A 19,923-nucleotide genomic window follows, 5' to 3' on the forward strand; every position below is an offset into this window, starting at 1 on the left:
TAGAGTTTTCGTCTTTTGAAATGGTGCTGATAATTTAGCAAAAAAAATACATTGATTTTCTTGTGGTTCTATTCCATGGATGTGATCCGAGTCACTAAAAGTAAACCAGTTACATTGTTTAACTGTGTTTGCCAGAAGGACGTATGCTGTGTTAAGCTGCTTTCATCTACCTTGTCTTTCAATAGGTGGTACACAATAGACCACTAGGCCTACAAGCTAGACACAGGCTTTTGTTGGCTATTGCCCTGTCAAATGTAATTCTGTGCATGCATTTCTAGACTTTAGTAAACATGTTAATTGGGCATTATATTGTCAAGAGACTCGGTGTGTTTGCCTCCTGACATTAAAGATATATACATAATTAAATAAGTAATGGTGATGACCAGTCTGAGAAGTCCAGTCTGCCTTCTGTGGTATAGTAGATAGATAGATAGATAGATAGATAGATAGATAGATAGATAGATAGATATTGGAATAATGAATAGTCTTTGAAATGCATGTAGAACCAGACCCAAGGCACAGTTTCTGTCGCTGGTAATCCTGTTTTAACTCATATTTCACATGCAGTTTTGTTTTGACTCTAAGGATCAGTTTCTCTTGGCTTTCATCCAGAAATGACAAGTCTGGGTTTTTTCAGCCTGCTGTAAAACCAATACGAAGGCAGTGTAATACCTGAAATTGGATTTAATTTGTGATCTCCTTGCATATAGTAAACAGACCACCAAACACGGCATCAGTGAGTTCAGCAAGATCATGCATTTTATTTTATTAAAGCTGTTTTATGTACTTGAAATTGGTTCAGTATGAATCCAGCGCTCAAGTGGAGGGGTGGGGGGGTTAATGTTAAGACTGTGAAACATTCCTAGATTGATTTGAGTCACTATTTTTCATTTTAAAATGAGGTCCTCATAACCATAGCTGTTTGAGTCATGAACCATTTCTGAATCTACATGTATACTCGATTTCACACCCTCAACTTTTTTTTTTTTTTCTTTCCAAGGCTTTAAAAGTAGTGTCTAAAAAGTATGTTCTTATTTATGATATCACGTACGTATTGGACAGAGGCGGTGAACTCTGGCTGATTATAAGAGCCCACAGCAGCTGTGCCACTGCAGTTCTTTAGCTCGTCACAAACGCACTTCACTCCTCTGCTATTCTATACAGTATTATTACTCAATAGCTGCTGTATGTTTCTTGAGTCATAAAAATTGAGAAGTGAAATACTTCCTGCAGTGGCACTTCTTTTTAAGAGAAATACTTCTCTAGTAACTTGCTATGATACGATACCAGAGTAGAAGCATATGATTTAGTGGCTTTACATTTTCTCCCTCAACCCCTCTATATGTGTCCCTGATCTTCCAGATTTCCACTCCCTATTTTCCAGAACATAGAAATGACTGCGGCCACAAGTCGCCAAGAGCTCTGATTAGCTCCCGCAACTGGCAATAAGTCGATTGCTTTACAGAGATGATGTAAGCCTTTGCCCTGAGGTACATCAGGTTGGATTTCTCATGCTTTATCTTGTAAAGCCTAAATTAACAGCTGGTTTGGTTTGAGTTCTCCCAGATCTGACTAAAGGATTATGCCCCATTCTCCTGTGAGTCAATCTAGTTTGATTTATTGCAGGTCTATCGAAAAAGATCAATGAAAGCTCTTTGAAAGTAAAGCCTTAATCGGTCTTTGCATTTGCATGCCAGTATTTGTGTGTGTGTGTGTGTGTGTGTGTGTGTGTGTGTGTTTTAAGTCGTCAGTGACAAGGATGTTCACATAGAGCCTACAATACAATCCTTTTTCTCCCATTAGCAAACTAGAAAAGCTAACCAAACTGAGTCTTGCTGTGCCAACACACAGACACACACACACACACACACACACACACACACACCCCTACACTTTACATCTGGCTTGCACTAAAATGCATATTGTATCAGCTTTTCTACTTGCCAAAAACACTTTCTACTACAGTATGTAAATTCCCGTCAGCATTTACTAATGAGATTCTATACTTCAGTTGCATTCTCAGCTGTAATAAGCACAAATGCCAGGAACAATTCAGAAAAGTGTTCCAATACATAAAGTGCCGTGATTACTGTTCATGTCCATTCAGAACACTGTTTTAGTGTCAAGTGCATTGTTTTTATGTAGATCAGTGTCAATCGCAGTTCAATATGCTGTTTCTGTACAGCACATCATACTGTATGTGCACTATGCGAGCTGAGACCATGCAAAGAGGCTGTATGGTAATATAATACCAGTAATTGCACAATAGAGGGTTCGGCAGTACTTCTCCAGTCACCCTTGTGTGGGATTCTTCTTTATCTTGGTGTGAGCGTGCTGTATGGGGGCTGCATTTAAAATCATGCTTTTTTGGAGCCTCTTTGATGCAGGTGGACAATAACCGGTTGCCATGGAGAAGATGCAAGTCTCTTCGCTGTGGGTAACCTTTCACCTGCCCATGGCTACTGTACTTTAGCAAGAAAGATCTGTTACAGTGCCCTTATCTAATATACCACATGTAGAAGAGGGAACATACAGTAAGCCTTACATTATAGTGGACTAATTCTAATTCAGTTAGATTTCTTCATATTAATAACATTAGAAAAGGGATTCTAGGAAATTGTTTATTCAAAGAATGAATAATTTATTTCATAAAAAAAACACCTCATTTACCCACTCATAATTTAAAAGGTTAATGTCTTGTGATTGTATATCGTACAGTACAATATAATAAATTGTTAAAAAAAAAAAATAATAATAAAAGTGAGTTTTTTTTATTAATGTGGGACTGCTGTTTTAAGAAAGTGGATCTCAGCTGGAATTTAATTTCTACTTACAGTAGAAAAGAGAATTTAACAAGATGCTGGCAGTTGCGCTGAAACGAGATACCAAACCTGTGTATATATATATATATATATATATATATATATATATATATATATATATATATATATATATAATTTTCCCTCTGTTACTCCCTCCTAAACAAAGCTTTCATTGTCCCAGACTCTGATTTCTTCCTAAAGGCCTTGGCTTGCACAGTGTTTGTGTAACATGACTACTGTTCTAAGGCACTACTGGGCAGGCCCAGTGTAGCTCCAGATCGTAACAGGAGTTACTCGCTGATGGTTGACGTTGTTTTCTCCTCCAGGGGACTGTCAGTCAGTGTATATAATTTAATCAGCCTCTAGTAATTAAAGTATTGGTACATGAAAATGTAGTGCTTACAAGTCCATTGAGAGGCACAATAGCAGGAGAGGTATACATGACTGCTAAAGTGTGGTGAGAAAGGCCCAGGACATAAAGACATGCAGACACTTTTACAATGTAAATCCCTATTAGTAACGCAATCCTCTTTATTGGTGCTCGGGGTTGCAATTAAATACCTGTCCATTAGAACAATGCGCAGCTTAATAATGTACTACTGTTTAAAACACACACATGCTTGATTTGTGGAGTCATAAAAAAGTCTGATTTAAAGCCACTAGGATTTCAGTGGTTAGCCTTATTCATCCTTTGTCATGGAGCCACAGTCATGTTGATGTTCAGTTGCTTCTAATGACATGTTTTCCAGAAAGATATTCCAGTGTCTTATCTAATGGCTTTTACTGTAGTGTGAGCTTAAAAAATCTTCTTCTTTTTCGTCGTCTTCTTCCCTGCATGAAAGCCTCAGTGATATAGAAACAATAGGCCCTCGTGAAAATGTTAGACCACGTTGTGCTTTTAATTAGGCATCTTAAACAACTTTTAAAAAATCTTAATTTTACCGTGTTCCTTTTCTCTTACTATTTTAAATGAAGTGCATGTGTGGCCTATTAAAGTAATCAATTAGGCAATTTGTCTGTTTTCCAAGATTTTCATAATATGGAGTGGTTTGATTTCATATGCACAACAAATCAAAACAACAGAAGCACTGGGGTGTTCTAATAAAGGTGCTGTATATGGATTGTGTGTTCCTACTGTAGTTAGCTCTTGATTTTAGTGAGGTTTACTATATTTATGTATTTATTTTTTTACAATTATTTTTTATTTTAGTGTGCCCAATTTATTTATTTTTTTGTCCCCAATTTGGAATGTCCAATTATTTTTCCACCTCACTGCAGCAGTTCCCCACACAGCTCAGGAACCGAAGGTTCAGTGGACGTCCTTCTATCGCACGACCATGCCTGCTTCCTCTTTTACATCCAGGAACTTGAGCGCGGATGTCGGCGAGCTACCGGCCTCTGGAGGACAAAGCAGGGGTTCGCTGTAGCGCGATGAGAGTCCCTGCCAGTTTTGGCTCCCTAACCCACGGGAGTCGACTTTGCACAGAACTCTCCCCTGCACTGTATGACTCACCCTGCACACCACGTGGCCATGGTTTTACCAGGTGAGCCACTCTGGGACCCGTCATGTTTATTATAAACCTAGCTTCTGAGTGGAGCCCTCGAATCCCTTTTGTGTAGAATCTGTCGTTCCAGTAGACATCCCTACTAGCAGCTGCACGTGAGCTGGAGTGTGCTCCCTTCACTCCTGCCTGTCAGTGCCTGCTTTTTTTGTATACCGCGATAGCCTGGGCATGCTTAACCAGTTTGTGGATATCACATAGTACCCCCTCCCCCAATCTAGTGTGATTTGAGATCTACAAGCAAATGTTGTGATGACAAGAATAAACTCCTGTACTGTGACTGTAGCTCACGGCACTGGTAAACGCACTGTCAAGGTATTGCATCACCACTGTGGCAGCACAGAGTTCTATCTTGTAACTTGCATTGCTGGACCTCAGCCTTCGGGGTGCACAGCTGTGCCAGCCAGGGAAACATTCAGAACTCTGAACACAAAATCAGAAGACAGTCAGACCAGTAAAAAAAAAAAAAAAAAAAAAAAAAAACACATTGCAGTTTAAGCAGTTGGGAGGTTAAAACTTGCAGATGTTTGGAAATGAAGTTAAATAAATAAATAAATAAATAAATACTTTTCACTAAATATTTATTTTTTCAATTCATATTTGCAGGATTTGTACTGTATACTTAAGATTGTGTACAGTAAGTGTTCACATTAAAATCATAATCTTGTGCTGACAGGCTTGTGCAGTGGGGATACAGTAGTTACTCCTGATATTGTTATAAATCATAGAGTTAACATTCATATTTGAGAATGTCCTCTGTACTAATGAATTTCTACATGTAATTGGTGTATTTCTGCTTTCCATTAGCCTGTAGTAAACTGCACTGTTCACACACATTCCTAGCACACTTTCTCTCCCTTCTTGCTCTCAGTCTCTCTCTCTCTCTCTCTCTCTCTCTCTGTCTCTCCTCTTTTTTTTTTGGCTTCCACTTTTGCATATATCACAGGCTGGCAGGCTAAGAGCCTGGGACTTCCCCACACCACACTCCAAGCCTTTGATCTTTTGCTTTGGAGGTAACATCAAAAGGAAGACTGAGAAAGGCAGCCACTACTGTGAAGTTCAATGTTCAAGTTGATGGCTTGGCTGAGGTTTTTTGCTGTACTGCCTTCCCTCAGCTGACAAAAACACAGGGAGTTTGGAGCCACATTTTATTCTGAAACATTAACCTTCCTGGTGCTCTAGATTTCATTCAAATGTAAATAAGAAATATATATATATATAAAAAATGTGTGTGTGTATTTATATGTATAACAGTTCTTAAATAGTGTCTCCTAATAAACTGTCAAATTGTCATCTTGCTAAATACAAGTCTGCGTTGAGTTGTACAGTAATTCATGCACTTCAAATCTATTGCACTCAGATTTGAACTGATGTTCAGTAATGCACAGCTGTAAGACTAGTTGTATACATCTTCACTACACAACTTGTAAAGTAAATATACTTTCATCTTTGCCACGTATTGACATATCCCATGATTTTTCTTAATCTGGGAGATACATTGTGAGTACGGTAATCTGCAGAATCTAATAGATGAGAACAGTCGGCTATCCTGTAAATCTGCTGTAGAGTAAAGTTAAAACAGTATACAGTGTTTTAAGAGGTGAGGAGACTGAGGGAGCGTCAAAAAGAAGAGTCATGAATTTGTAATCGGCTCCAAACACCTTGCTATCTATTAATTTAATAAATTAATGAATTAAAAACTAACCACAAGTACTGGCTGATTAATATGTAGCACAAGCAGCCTCTGGCATTCAAGAAGTTAATCCAGCCTGGTTTGGCTCAGTCCCCCATAACCCATTGCTTTGTGACGTCAATCATTAGAGAGTATAAAACAAGAACTCAAGAGGTCAACTGTGCTGCTGTGTTTATCTCGCTGCACTTGTGAAAGCAGAGTTTGGATTGTGACCTCTGTACCCCTGCCTGCCTCCCACCCAGAGAGCATCACTTCCTTGTGCCCACAAGCGGTGTATGGTGCCTTCAGAACCAAAAGTCTTAGTAAAAAAATAAATAAGAAAGGTACTTTATTCAATTCTTGCATGCTTGCAAGCCAAATTCTTCAGTGTAATTGATAGTATTACATGTACAGTAGTTACTACCTGCATATGCCCTCCATAAGTCGTTTAGTCCTGTCATTTAGTGAGGAAGGCCTGGTAACTATGCTCGTCTTCTATCCCCCTGAAGCATGTGTTTATCCAGGAAAGCAGGTGACTTTGATTTTGATATAAATGCTGTTCAGGTGTATAGCACAGTTTAATTGAACTGTCACTTCTGAAAGCTATTGGTGTGTAAAGACTGCTGTACTGGCATTAGGCTGCTTGCTCTCTGGCCTGTCTAACAGTATATGCAAAGTCATGTAATATTTGAACAAATGCAATACATGGTTAACACCTACTGCATGTTGTATTAATACAGATACAGATTGATATCACACAATACTAATGCTGCTATATCAAACCACTCTTCTTCATCTCACTAAACAGTCCTGCGTGGTTATATTCTAAAAGGGTTTCAGGTAAGGAAGGCAGTAGCGTGTGATGCAGTTCTAATCTGTGAAGTTTGAACCTGTAGAGTTTTTCTCAGTAAGGCACAGTTAAGTCTTGGAGGGAGTGTTGTGGCCTGTGCCCCTTGCTGTCAGTAGACAGAACCCTGAGCATTTCTGGCTGTTGAGTAAATACAGGCTCATTGGAGCCTCTTAGATATGCCCTCAGGCACAGAAACCTGAGGCCTTCCCACGTTCCACTTTTATTTTCCTGCTTGCAAACTGCCTCTGGCTATTTTGAGCTTTTTTTTTTTATTTTTTATTTTTTTATTTACTCATATAACTTGTATTAAAAAGCTAAACAGCTATGAAGAGCAATATGTACTGTAGCTTCATTATAGTTTCATCCAGATTTCCATTTTCATTATATTTATTCCAAAAGAAAACCGGCTTTCTGGCTGCTAAGTAGTGTGTTAGGGAAAACACTAATGAATCTCAAAAAAGACCTTTGATTGGAATTTGTTGTTTTACAACCTCAGTCAATCGTTTGTTTATTAAGAGAAGGTCTGCTTCAGTGACAGAGTTTATTTGGACGTGCGGTTGGTCGGTTAGTTCACATTTATAAAGTAATTTAGTATGTACTGTAATAATAATAATAATTGGGTTACAGTCATAAATAAAAGTCCATAGACATTGCCTAGAGCCAAGTGCCGAACTAAGTGTATAATATACATCAGTCTGTTTCATGGGCTCCATCTTTAAAATTATAACCAATTAAAATCCCTGATCTGGTCCCCTTTCCTTATGAAGATGTTGATGTTTTGGCTCTTGGCTTTCGCTTTTTTTTTTTTAAACTATCAACATCTGAACGTATTGCATATTAAATATTTTACATTAAAACTTGCACTGCTTCCTGGTAACTCATCACTTCCTGCGTTATAGGTCAGTTTCACTCCAGTGTTCAAACTTTAATAAGCCTATGTGATATTTAAATTTTGCCCTTAATTTGAACTAGATTAACAACTCTATTGCATGTACGCAATGTTGAGTTTTGGGAAGATGGGGTCATGTTTTCTAATTGATTTTTGTTGTGTGAATTGCATTTGACAGAGATTATCAACTGTCAAGTGAGATTATAAGGTAAAGTACCCTGAGCATTTGAGCAAGTCACTGTAGGCATGACAAGGATGCCCCAACACACACAACTCTTTTCACTTGTCAATTGATATATCCCAGCAGGCAATTACATATATGCGCAATTGCAGTTCCTGTCTGTGACCACAACTATTTTGAACCCAGATAAACCCTTGTTTCCCTTAATCCACAATCCTTGATTCAGTGGCTGACTCGGAGTCCCTAGAGACTGTTGCTATGGTGGAACACTGCCCGTATCCAGACACTGGGTACGTGGCTGTACTGCAGTTCATCTGAATATTGACCTGTTGCCACAGATGGGTTAGAAATCTGTCACTTCTTTCTCCAAAGCTCTGTTTCCATGTGTTGTCTGCATAAGCAGCTCTGTTTTGAGAATCGCGTCCCCTGCACATGGTTTACATTGCTGGAATACTTTCAGATTGAGAGGCTAGCAACTCGGCATTGCATGCCATTAGACAGGTGGATACACATGTTGAGGTCAATTTCTTTGTTTAACCTGTTATTTCAATTCAAAATCCTAATGATATAGGATTCAGAACTTCATTAGTGGTTTTTATTTTATGAGGTGACATGTTTTAAAACACAGTAAGAACCGACAGAGATAGTTTGGACAGTGACCTCCTGTGGTTTCTTTCTTCGATTTTTATAAATTCAGGGATGCATCAAAAAAGAAGCACTTTCATCACAGGTCAGTCCCCTTTTATTTGGCAAGTCTGTGGTTTAGTGGCTATATTTCCATTAGTTTTGTTTCGAGAGCTCCTGTATCTCACAAACCTGTCCTGTGATACAGTAAAGGTCAAAGATCCAGGAAGGAGGGGCTTCAGTTTTAACTACTGGTGAATTGTGCATCCGAGCTTCTGCAGGCAAAGCGAGCTACATTCACTGTTTGTGTCAATAGAAACATTACAGATATATTTAACCAATTCACATGCTATTTTATTTCAACTACAGGAGCAGGAAATACTAATTTTGTTTTATAACATCGTGACTATAAGTAAGTTTTCTACTGGGTTACGTGTTTCTCAAATTGTGATGGTTTTAGGAAAACAATACTGTTGTTACATTTTTTATTATTTTTTTAATCTCTTTTTGGGCTTTTGAATCAAAAACAAAGTTAGTGAATGCGTCCGCATGCTCTCAAGCTGGTTATTTGTTGGTCGTGTCTGAGAGAGGGTTGAGTTTGGCAAAGACACTTTTCTAATGTTTTAGACTGGTCTCTTTTTTAAGATGGTTTAAAGCATCTCTCAAAAGCTCTTCATTGAAACAAACAAAAAATAAAGTTACAAAGGATACAAGGGTTATTTTGAGCAACAAGGCACTGACTTTACAAGCCAGATTTTAATGATTTTTCTTTTTTTTTTTTTTTAAGCATCAATTCACAAAGTTTAATGTTAATGATTCATTACATAGTTTGATGCCAGTCTGGTTTTTCAGAATACATAACACAGTTTTTTTTGGCTTGTTTAGATTTGGCGACAGCCAGTGTCCGGGTCAAATGCTGAAGCTGATTACATGTGGCCAAAAGATAACATGGAGCAGAGCCTTGATAAAGGTTAAATCAGCAGAGTTAAGGGTATTGAAAGGAACCACATTTTTTCCCAATGTTGTTTTTTGGTTTTTTTTGCGCATGTTTGTACTGTATTTGTTTGTAAAAGAAATGCATTTTTTTTAATAAGCGTCAAACAACAATCAAAGGGCATTGTGCTCCATCACTTTACCGCTTATTAAAAACTTCTGATGTTTCAACGTTGCAAGAAATAATAAAGACTTTTGGGAATTCTTTGCATCAGTCTACTCGCCATCCTTAAAAATCAGCCTACAAAACACTTCAATTTACAGTATGACTTGTTGGGAGGAAAGACTTTTTGACTTATTGTTTTGGAAACAGAATAATCTTGAATAAATTGCAGCAGTAAACAGTAGTTTTAAGGTTTTACTTTAGCACTTCGTATTGTGTGCCTAAATGTGGGAACAATGTATCAATTAAAAAAATTGGTGATCTAAAACATCATCATTCTTTACAAGAGGAATAAAGAACAGTTAGAATTTTCTTTTATTTATTTTTTGCTGAAAGTGGCTACAGTTTCTCTGTAACCCAGGTTGATCCCTGTAAAAGTTTAAACTGTTCAAACCGACAGACACCTGGGGCAACCGCAATCTGTGGCATCTCTGGCCGCCCTTTCTCTTGTGCTCCGCACAATGCAGACTCAGTGAAGGCGGTGTACTGTTATCTGAGGGAGGCAGGTACTGTATGCACTCTGCATTTGTAGCGTACCCTCCTCGTCTTCCCCCAGCGAGATCCACAGGTGGGTCAAGATAGTTCAACACTGTGTAAGGATTTAGAGGAGCCCCTTGTCTTTCACTTCATAATGGACAAGTAAGACATTCAACTCGTGTTGGGGAGGCTTGGGGGATGGGCTGGCTGAGCAGGCCTGACAGACCTTGCCCTGTGTGGAAGCCAGGATAGAGAGTAGGATTATGGGAGGGAACAACTGGTCCTGAATCCTGGGAAGCAGTGTTTATTTCTCTGCTCTCTAGGAGGGATTTGGAAAGGCCTGTAATCCTGGACTTGGAGTAATTTGTTACAACAAAATGATACTTGAGTGACAAGGAGGTTGTTTGCTTGAGGTAGCTGGCTGCATTCAAGGGAGGAGTCTTGAGGCACAGAAGGTCAAATTAACTCATCGCTTGCCAAACGTAATTGCATCAGCACTCAGCCAGCCTTTCTGCTACTTGGCAAACTCGCAAGCAGCAAGGATGAGCTTTTGCGAACATTTGCGGTGCCAAGTTTATGTAGATGAAGTACTTGTCATTGCATCTGCACTTTTCAGTGCCCCACTCTGTATATCATTTCAATATTGATTGACAGTCACAGGGTGGCATCTGGCCTTTATCCTTTAGCTGGGCTCACGTGACGACTCGTGTTGTTTGGAAATTGAATGCAAGGTTTCATAGATATTATGAATATTATTACATGTACAAATACTAGAGAAATGTAAGCCAGGCACCACTGCTCTCGGTAGCTTGATCGTAGGGAGAGATTGCATGGGGAGAATATAATTGCCTTTTTGGGGGCAGCTGAAAAACAGCATTTACTATTTCAACCAGCAAATTCAAATGGATTTTTTTATTTTATTTTGCAGAATATCTCAGAGATCTGTACATTTTGTGCCTGAAAGTGCTTGAATTTGTTTTGTCAGTCTTATAAAAGGAAACATACTTCCCTTGTTGTCTTGACAGTTCCGTAGATGAGGGTAAAACAGTTGCTTCCTCATTTATGCAGAACGTTTCTCGGTTATTGTGCACAGGAAGGTTATATAAGCCAACTTTAGCTGTGTGACGCCCCCCTTTTCAGTCTCCGGGGGTGCCATTTTAAGATTTGCTTAATTTCATTTTCCAAGCACACATTGCATGCTTTATACGCTCGTTGTCTTTTGTCTCAGGAGAAACTTCTAAGGACAGCATACCTATAAACCCACAAATAAGGCACCTGACAGCCCTTTAGATCTCCAGGAGCTGCAAGGACAGGTTTGGACAGTTCAACTGTCATCATGCAGCCCTGATTTATAATTCACAGTTGATTACCACTGCCTCACCAGTGGATTTCAGGTGTAAAACCACTCAAATTACTCAACAGTTCCCTCATTATAAATAGCCAGAGGTGTTCTGTGGTTTTCTACTATTGATTCATATAATTACAAAAGGGTGGCACAATGGATTTCGAATGTTTTGTTGTAATAATAGACGTAGCAGTAATTCCTATAACCAGTATCCTTAAAATGGAGAGATTTTACATAAGCCGTCATTTGTGTTCCTGTTGCTTACTTATAATTTAAGAACATCCTGGGCAGTGTCATTTTGGAGTGGGAGTAGGCCAATTAAAAAACGGGACGTAGTCAGTTCTTGCATGGCAAGGCTCAGTTTTTGGGGGCATTCTTCATTTAGTGACAGGCGGAAACCACCAGAGCCAAGTATTCTGAAGTAACCCCTCATTGCAGCGAAGATCTGCTTACTTTTCGAAACCACAGGGAGGTGACAGGAAGCACACTAATAAGATGTGCTGGTCTGCTGTAGAGTGGCTTACTGTAGGTCACCCAGGAGGAGGGACACACTCGAAATAAAGGAAACGAGACCCGATGTGTGATCCAGCTTGTCCACAAATAATAAAAAAATAATAATAATCTGTACAAAACTGAATATGGCCCCTCTCCTGGACATACATGTAAATACTTAAATTAATGGCATATACACATTTGGTCATGTGGAAATTACATGACAGCTGTTTTTCTAAGTACGTACAGTATTGCATACAATTGTATGTGTTACTTAAAAACATGTTTATATGGTCTGGATCTGCATTTAGGCAGAACACTCGTCATTCTAGACAGCGGGCTATTGTCCAAGATCAAAAACGCTCTCACACTTTGAAAGGATGCTTGGTCGTCACTCCGAGCCTTTGGTTGCTGTCCTGGAGCTGCAGAAGCTAAGAAACAAGGCCGTCTGAATGAGATTCCCTTAGGGATCTGCTGTGGTATGGCAAAGTATACATTGGAAACAAAAAGAAAATGCATTTTTATGTGGTGTTACTGTGTTATTTGACATCCATTTTTCATGTTGAAAGAAAGCAGGCATCAGTGGGAGTTTTTTTTTTTTATCTTGGGTCCCAAGGTTAAGCAGATGTGAAGCCCACTGTAAAGGGCTGGCTGTGTTTGTGGATCCCATCCCACGCATTGCAAAAAGGAAATATTTACATTTTTAATTTGTATATGATTGAGTATATAAGGTAGGAGGCTTTGACAGTTTAGGAAGCTCTCTAAAAACAGACAGAACTTGCAATATAATATATTCTGAAAACAGTTTTCCAGTGACATTTCTACAGTTGTATCACATGTGTGAGACTTATTACAGTGATGTCTGTTCTTCTGATGATTCCAATGGTTGTTGTCCTTCCTAGTCTAGTATACAACCACTTCAACATTTGCATGTGTTTTTTTAATTTGCATTACTGCACCCAACAGCTGACCCTAATGATTCCGGAATGTAAATATATCTGTTTCCTTTGATGGATTTTGACTATTTGTCTTTTTGGAATTGGTCTCTGGCTGGGTGGTCAGGCTATATAGTCTTCCAGGTCCTTTCATAAAGGGTTTCTGTTTTTCTTTTTTCAATGAAACAATGTATGTGTGTTACAATATTAAAAAAATTACACACATGTACAAGCCACTTTAGTAGTAGGAAAAAAAAAAAAAACTGTACTTTTGGTGCATATGAGAAATTCCAAAATAACGGTGTCTATGTACAGTAGACAGATACAGTAATGTAGTAGATATCTTTGGCACTATCTGTATTGTGAAAGTGGCTTTCAAGGAGCAAAGGTTATACAGTAGCTGGGAGAAGGCATGAGAGGAGTGGGTGAAAAGTGTTACTTGTACACATTTTACTCACAGTTGCAACACCCCATGACTCAGTTAATCACCTTTCTTTTCAAGCACACACAATTGCAGTAAACCTCGCATCCATGTCTTTTTTGTATTCTATGTGGTAGCAGAAGTAGATGGTTCTGTTCTGAAATTCCTGTAGCCCACTGTTTGCTTTGTTTCCTAAGAGGCTTTTAGGGCTTGATCTAGCTTGACCTTCAGGCTGATTGCACTCCATTGTGTCCAGACAACCCCGTCTTCAGCTTTCAGAAAATCTAATAAACTTGTATAAAATCTAATAATGTTCTCCATAAACATACTGTGGTTCCTTTACTGACCATGCGAGTTCTTTCAGTTTAAGAACTCTTAAGACCTCATTAGTAGCAATTCAGTTATGAAGAACACCATTTTGTTCATTTAATACCCAGGCTTTTATACAAAGAAGTCCTTTGAGCAGCAAGCATGCTCCAGTGAGGCCCTGTCCCCATGTTTTGGTTGGGAACTAGCACATGGTCTTCATTATCTACAGAAGACAGGGCCAGGGTTTTATATTTGAGGTGAAGTATGGTCCATTAAATGGATGCTGCCTGGTATATTTCCAGGTTAACCTCAGACAGCATGTCAAACTTGTAACCTCTCAAGCCACTGGGCTTCTCAGCAACAAAACCGCACTTATGTAACCCTTTCAGACTGAGCTTCAGTAGTGCTTCTTATATTATTATTTTTACTTCTGAATGTGTTTCTCATTGTTCAAGTTAAGTTTTTTTAAACAGGAATTACTGAGTTTCCTTCCTTTCCTATAAAATTTTGTAAAAAGACCTAGGAAGTCTAAAATTACTTAGTTTTTTTGTGTCTATGAAGTGTACATTTTGTGGCTAGGGCCTCTTAACACTGTACTGCTCCCATTATCTGGTTCAATGACTTTGTCCTTCATCACTGTTTACCCCTTATTTCAGGAAGTAATTGTCGGAAAAGATGGGTTCACCAAGCTGTTGCATCGGCCTTAAACCCTTTTTATATGACTCCCCACTGATAGTAAATTGATAACCTGAAATGTGCACCAAGAACCCCCCTCTGCAGTAATAGCCATGACCGTAATCCCCCCAGTGCGTGCTTTGTTGATTCGGACTTGCTGTAAGACTGCTGAATCACCCACACCCCTGGGGTGTGCTTGAGTTCATAGGAAGAGCTGTGCTCATTACACTCATTTTCTTAGACCGAAGGGGTTCCTGTGGACTGAATTATTAAAGTCCATGTAATTTGCAATTAAAAAGAATTTAGCTATTAAAGTCTGAAGTGTCTTGTGTTTGCTCCACTATCAACAGCTCCCCCTAGGAGACAGTCTTCAGTGGTGAATCAGTGGGTCCCAATTCGAAGTTGCAATTTTAGTTCTGCTTTGAATTCCTTCATTGCAGTCCATGAGCTCTTTTTTTTCCCCCATAATAAAAAAATGAATGGGTGCCATTTCAATTTTACTGCCTTGTAAATGTCTGCAGTTTGCAACAGGTAAACTGACATACCATGAGTCATCTGGGGTGATCTGTTTTGTATATTTTCTCTTGCTTATTAATTTCTTGTGCTATAGGCTCAGAATTCTTCATGTAATGCATTTTTTTTTTGTTTGTGTTTTATAGCATGGCCACAGAATTATTCTGGCAAAACAGAATTGCTTGCAAAAGTGTTTTTTTTTTTTTTTTTTTTTTTTTTAATATATAAGTACTAAATGTTTTCACCGAAACCACATGGGCTTATTAGGCGATGATTAACTCTGTGCAGGTATTTTAATAGTTCCCTTATATTATCACAAATTGCTTATTCAAGCTTGTAAATGCTCTTAGCCAAACATATTCCACAGAATAAGTCATAAATCATGTGATTTCCCTAGCAAACACTCCTAGCTTTTAAGATTTAAGATGGTCTGTCTGTACCTTTTTTTTTTATAGGAACACATACATAAAGTTAGGGTATATAATGTTGTAAGCCTGCATTTTATGTGTCAAAGGTTATAAAAACAAGTACATTTAAAAGTGTATGAGCTCATTAAAACTGCTTTAGAATTAATACAATTGGACCGCATGTCCCACAACTAAACTACAGACATCCATTTAAACTATATATTTTTTAAATGTGTTTATTGTCCAAGATCTAATCTAATCTAATCTAAGATATTGGACAATAAACGCATTTAACAAAAATATAGTTTAAATGGATGTCTGTAGTTTAAAAAAAAAAAAAAAAAAAACACTAGAACCCTGTCTCTGGTTGGTTCCCTTGCCCAAAACGCTTTACAATAACTTTACAGTAGGCAGGCTTCATTTTTCTGTATTACCCTGCGTCCACAGACATTCTTCCTATGTTATCCTGCTTTTATAGACTTTCCACCTTAACAGCAGCGCTGCTGTGCCTCTAAGCATGGCTCTATAGCAGTTATCTGGCGTCTCCTTTGTGTGGGAGTTGTTTAGAGGTGGCTACCACGACGTAACTCTTTATGCTTACCCGAGGACATCTGGGTTAAGTTAGCTCTCTCAGCAGTAGGGCTGAGGCTCATTTCCTCCAACCAACAGCCTGCTACAAGAGCTGATTCTGACCTGACCCAAGTGAATAGAAAAAGATACAGCAGGTATTGCAGAATTCTGTCCGTTGACTTGCAGACACCCAGAGATATGCAGGCCAGGTAGCCTGCAGAGAGGGGCAGTCGCACTTTAACTGAAGCTTGAAAAGTTGTAAGTGAAATACTGTGCTGCGTGTTCTTTTGAGTCCAGTTGTTCTGGATGAACCACTTTTCAAGTGTCAGTTATGAAGTATGACTCATGTGTCTATATTGCTGCACATGAATCCTTTAGGGCCGAAGTCCTCTGGGTTTTATAGGTATTGTTAACTAATTCACTGATAAGACTTGTAAGGAAGTTGAATTGGTTCAGTTGAGTAATTTATGGTGCAGGTGCAACAGGATCCAGGAGGCACCAGCCTTGATGACTGGAACTGTGCAGCCCTGCTCTACTTTGTGGCCTGTACCCATGCTGTCTAAAGATTAAATAGTTTTCTTTTGTTCAGCTGAATCGTCATTGCCCCTCTCTGTAGATATGAAGCACAAGTAGAAAGCTGTTGAGACTGGTAAAAATGATGCCTAACCTCATCCGAGTTGCTTGACAGAATTCTGTGGGTTTTTTGCCCTCCAAGAAATTGTGCTGCTGATAGGTTGCAGAGCCTGTATTATGGCCATAACATATTATAAAGTACATTTAAGCGTGTAGTCACTCATTCACTCAAGTGTTTGTAATAACACAGGGATCTAGGGTTGCTGTTGTGGGCAGAAGACAAATTAAAAGAAGTGCTACTGGCTTACCATCCAAAATATTGTTACATCTGAGACACAGAATTGAAGTTTGATAAACGAAGGGCCATGCTTACAAAGCATTTACACCAGTGTTTTTTTGTTTCCTGTATTTACATTCTTGCTAATTTTTATATATATGTGTGTGTATATATATATATATATATATATATATATATATATATATATATATATATATATATATATATATATATATATATATATATATATATATATATATATATATATATATATATATATATATGTATATATATATATATATGTATATATGTATGTGTATATATATATATATATATATATATATATATATATATATATATATATATATATATATATATATGTGTATATATATATATATATATATATATATATATATATATATATATATATATATATATATATATATTACACACAGACGTGCTCAAATGTGTTGGTACCCCTCCACAAAAAACGAAGAATGCACAATTTTCTCTGAAATAACTTGAAACTGACAAAAGTAATTTGCATCCACCATTGTTTATTCCATATTTAATAGAAATCAGACTAAATTGATTTTTTATTCAACATAATATTGTAAATAATAAAACAAATGAAAATGGCATGGACAAAAATGATGGGACCCCTAACCTAATATTTTGTTGCACAACCTTTAGAGGCAATCACTGCAATCAAACGTTTTCTGTCGCTCTCAATGAGACTTCTGCACCTGTTAGCAGGTAGTTTGGCCCACTCTTCCTGAGCAAACTGCTCCAGCTGTCTCAGGTTTGATGGGTGCCTTCTCCAGACTGAAAGTTTCAGCTCTTTCCATAGATGTTCGATAGGATTAGAAGGCCACTTCAGAATAGTCGAATGTTTTGTTCTTATCCATTCTTGGGTGCTTTTAGCTGTGTTTTGGGTCATTATCCTGTTGGAGGACCCATGACCTGCGACTGAGACAGAGCTTTCTGACACTGGGCAGTACGTTTCGCTCCAGAATGCCTTGATAGTCTTGAGATTTCATTGTGCCCTGCACAGATTCAAGGCACCCTGTGCCAGGCGCAGCAAAGCAGCCCCAAAACATAACCGAGCCTCCTCCATGTTTCACTGTAGGTATGGTGTTCTTTTCTTTGAAAGCTTCATTTTTTCGTCTGTGAACATAGAGCTGATGTGACTTGCCAGAAAGCTCCAGTTTTGACTCATCTGTCCAAAGAACATTCTCCCAGAAGGATTGTGGCTTGTCAATATGCATTTTAGCAAATTCCAGTCTGGCTTTTTTATGTTTTTCTGTCAAAAGTGGAGTCCTCCTGGGTCTTCTTCCATGGAGCCCACTTTCGCTCAAAAAGCGATGGATGGTGCGATCAGAAACTGGCGTACCTTCACCTTGGAGTTCAGCTTGTATCTCTTTGGCAGTTATCCTTGGTTCTTTTTCTACCATTCGCACTATCCTTCTGTTCAATCTGTGGTCGATTTTCCTCTTCCGGCCGCGCCCAGGGAGGTTGGCTACAGTTCCATGGACCTTAAACTTCTTAATAATATTTGCAACTGTTGTCACAGGAACATCAAGCTGCTTGGAGATGGTCTTGTAGCCTTTACCTTTACCATGCTTGTCTATTCTCTTTCTGATCTCCTCAGACAACTCTCTCCTTTGCTTTCTCTGGTCCATGTTCAGTGTGGTGCACACAATGATACCAAACAGCACAGTGACTACTTTTTTCCATTTAAATAGGCTGAATGACTGATTACAAGATTGGAGATATGTGTGATACTAATTAAAGAAACTAATTAGTTTGAAATATCACTATAATCCAATTATTTATTATCTTTTCTAAGGGGTACCAACAAATGTGTCCAGGCCATTTTAGAATATCTTTGTAGAATAAGCAATAATTCATCTCTTTTCACAGCTTCTTTGCTTTATTCTATGACATACCAAAGGCATGCAAGTATACATGATAAAATAGCTTTCAATTTCATCATTTTTCAGGAGGAATGAAGCATTATTTCAATGAGCTGTAAGGGTACCAACAAATTTGAGCACGTCTATATATATATATATATATATATATATATATATATATATATATATATATATATATATATATATATATATATAAATAATATAAATTAATTTTAATTTTTTTTTTTTTTTTTTTTTTTTTTAAATCTAGCTTTTTGAGCTGTTGAACTTTTTTATTCATGTTAGCCAGAGGTCCCACAGGAGTGTTGAACACGGTTGCCAGAGTGTGTTTTCTCTACAGTGTGGTTTGAAACAGAAGCCTCCTTGTCACTGGCTTTGAGCAGCATTTTAAAAGTTTTCAGACCATGTTTATGTTCTCAATCCCCCGCTTCATACATAGTATCATTGATTTCTATGTTTGGTTTAAGTTTTTTTGTCATGTGATCATTTTTTTTGTTTTGTTTATTTTTTTGTTTCTGCATTAACTTGTGTTTTTTTTTCTTTTTTCCCATTTTCGTCCCTTTTTCACCATTCAGTACCTCCAGATGAAATGGCCCTTACTTGATGTTCAAGCAGGAAGCCTACAAAGTAGGCAAGCTCTTAAGGATGCCAGGTCCCCATCCCCAGCACACATCGTTGTAAGTAACTCGTGCCAGCCCCTCACTTTCAGCTTTTCTTTCTGTTTAATATTAATGCTAGGTGTTATTCAATACAGAACATTTAAAACCCTTCTCCCTCTAGGACAACAGCGAGATCCAAAAAAACAAAAGTAGCCCCTTAATAAAACTTTAGAACATGAAAATGTCATCTTTTGTAGCGCCCTCCAAAGCCGTCATTTTTAACACGTTTCTTAAAGCTGCATCATTATTATTATTATTATTTATTTCTTAGCAGACGCCCTTATCCAGGGCGACTTACAATCGTGTAAGCAAAAACATTTCAAGCGTTACAATACAAGTAATACAATAAGAGCAAGAAATACAATAACTTTTGTTCAAGCAAAGTACAAGTTTGACAAACAACAATTCAATAATACAGCAGATAATAGTGATAGTTACATCAGGATATGATTAAATAATGATAGTTACATCAGGATGTGATTAAATACAAAGTACTACAGGTTAAAAACTTGGCAGATTACAGTATTCTGAAGTACAGGATTAAATGCAGTAAAATAGGGGCTGATAAGAGCAAAAT

General features: G+C 38.0%; 1 protein-coding gene across 48 annotated transcripts in view; it reads left to right on the forward strand.

Annotated features, from left to right (window-relative positions):
• tcf7l2 (transcription factor 7 like 2) overlaps positions 1–19,923 on the forward strand; it is a 92,331-nt gene that overhangs the window by 15,454 nt on the left and 56,954 nt on the right. For 42 of the 48 annotated variants that reach the window (XM_058985325.1, XM_058985324.1, XM_058985326.1 and 39 more), the window contains exon 4: positions 19,263–19,364. The exons of the other annotated variants lie outside the window; for them this stretch is intronic. In XM_058985325.1, the coding sequence (XP_058841308.1) occupies positions 19,263–19,364 (102 nt within the window). The remainder of the gene's footprint in view (positions 1–19,262; positions 19,365–19,923) is intronic. 48 annotated transcript variants of the gene reach the window in all.

The sequence above is a fragment of the Acipenser ruthenus genome, chromosome 13, assembly GCF_902713425.1.
Source record: "Acipenser ruthenus chromosome 13, fAciRut3.2 maternal haplotype, whole genome shotgun sequence".
NCBI lineage: Eukaryota > Metazoa > Chordata > Actinopteri > Acipenseriformes > Acipenseridae > Acipenser > Acipenser ruthenus.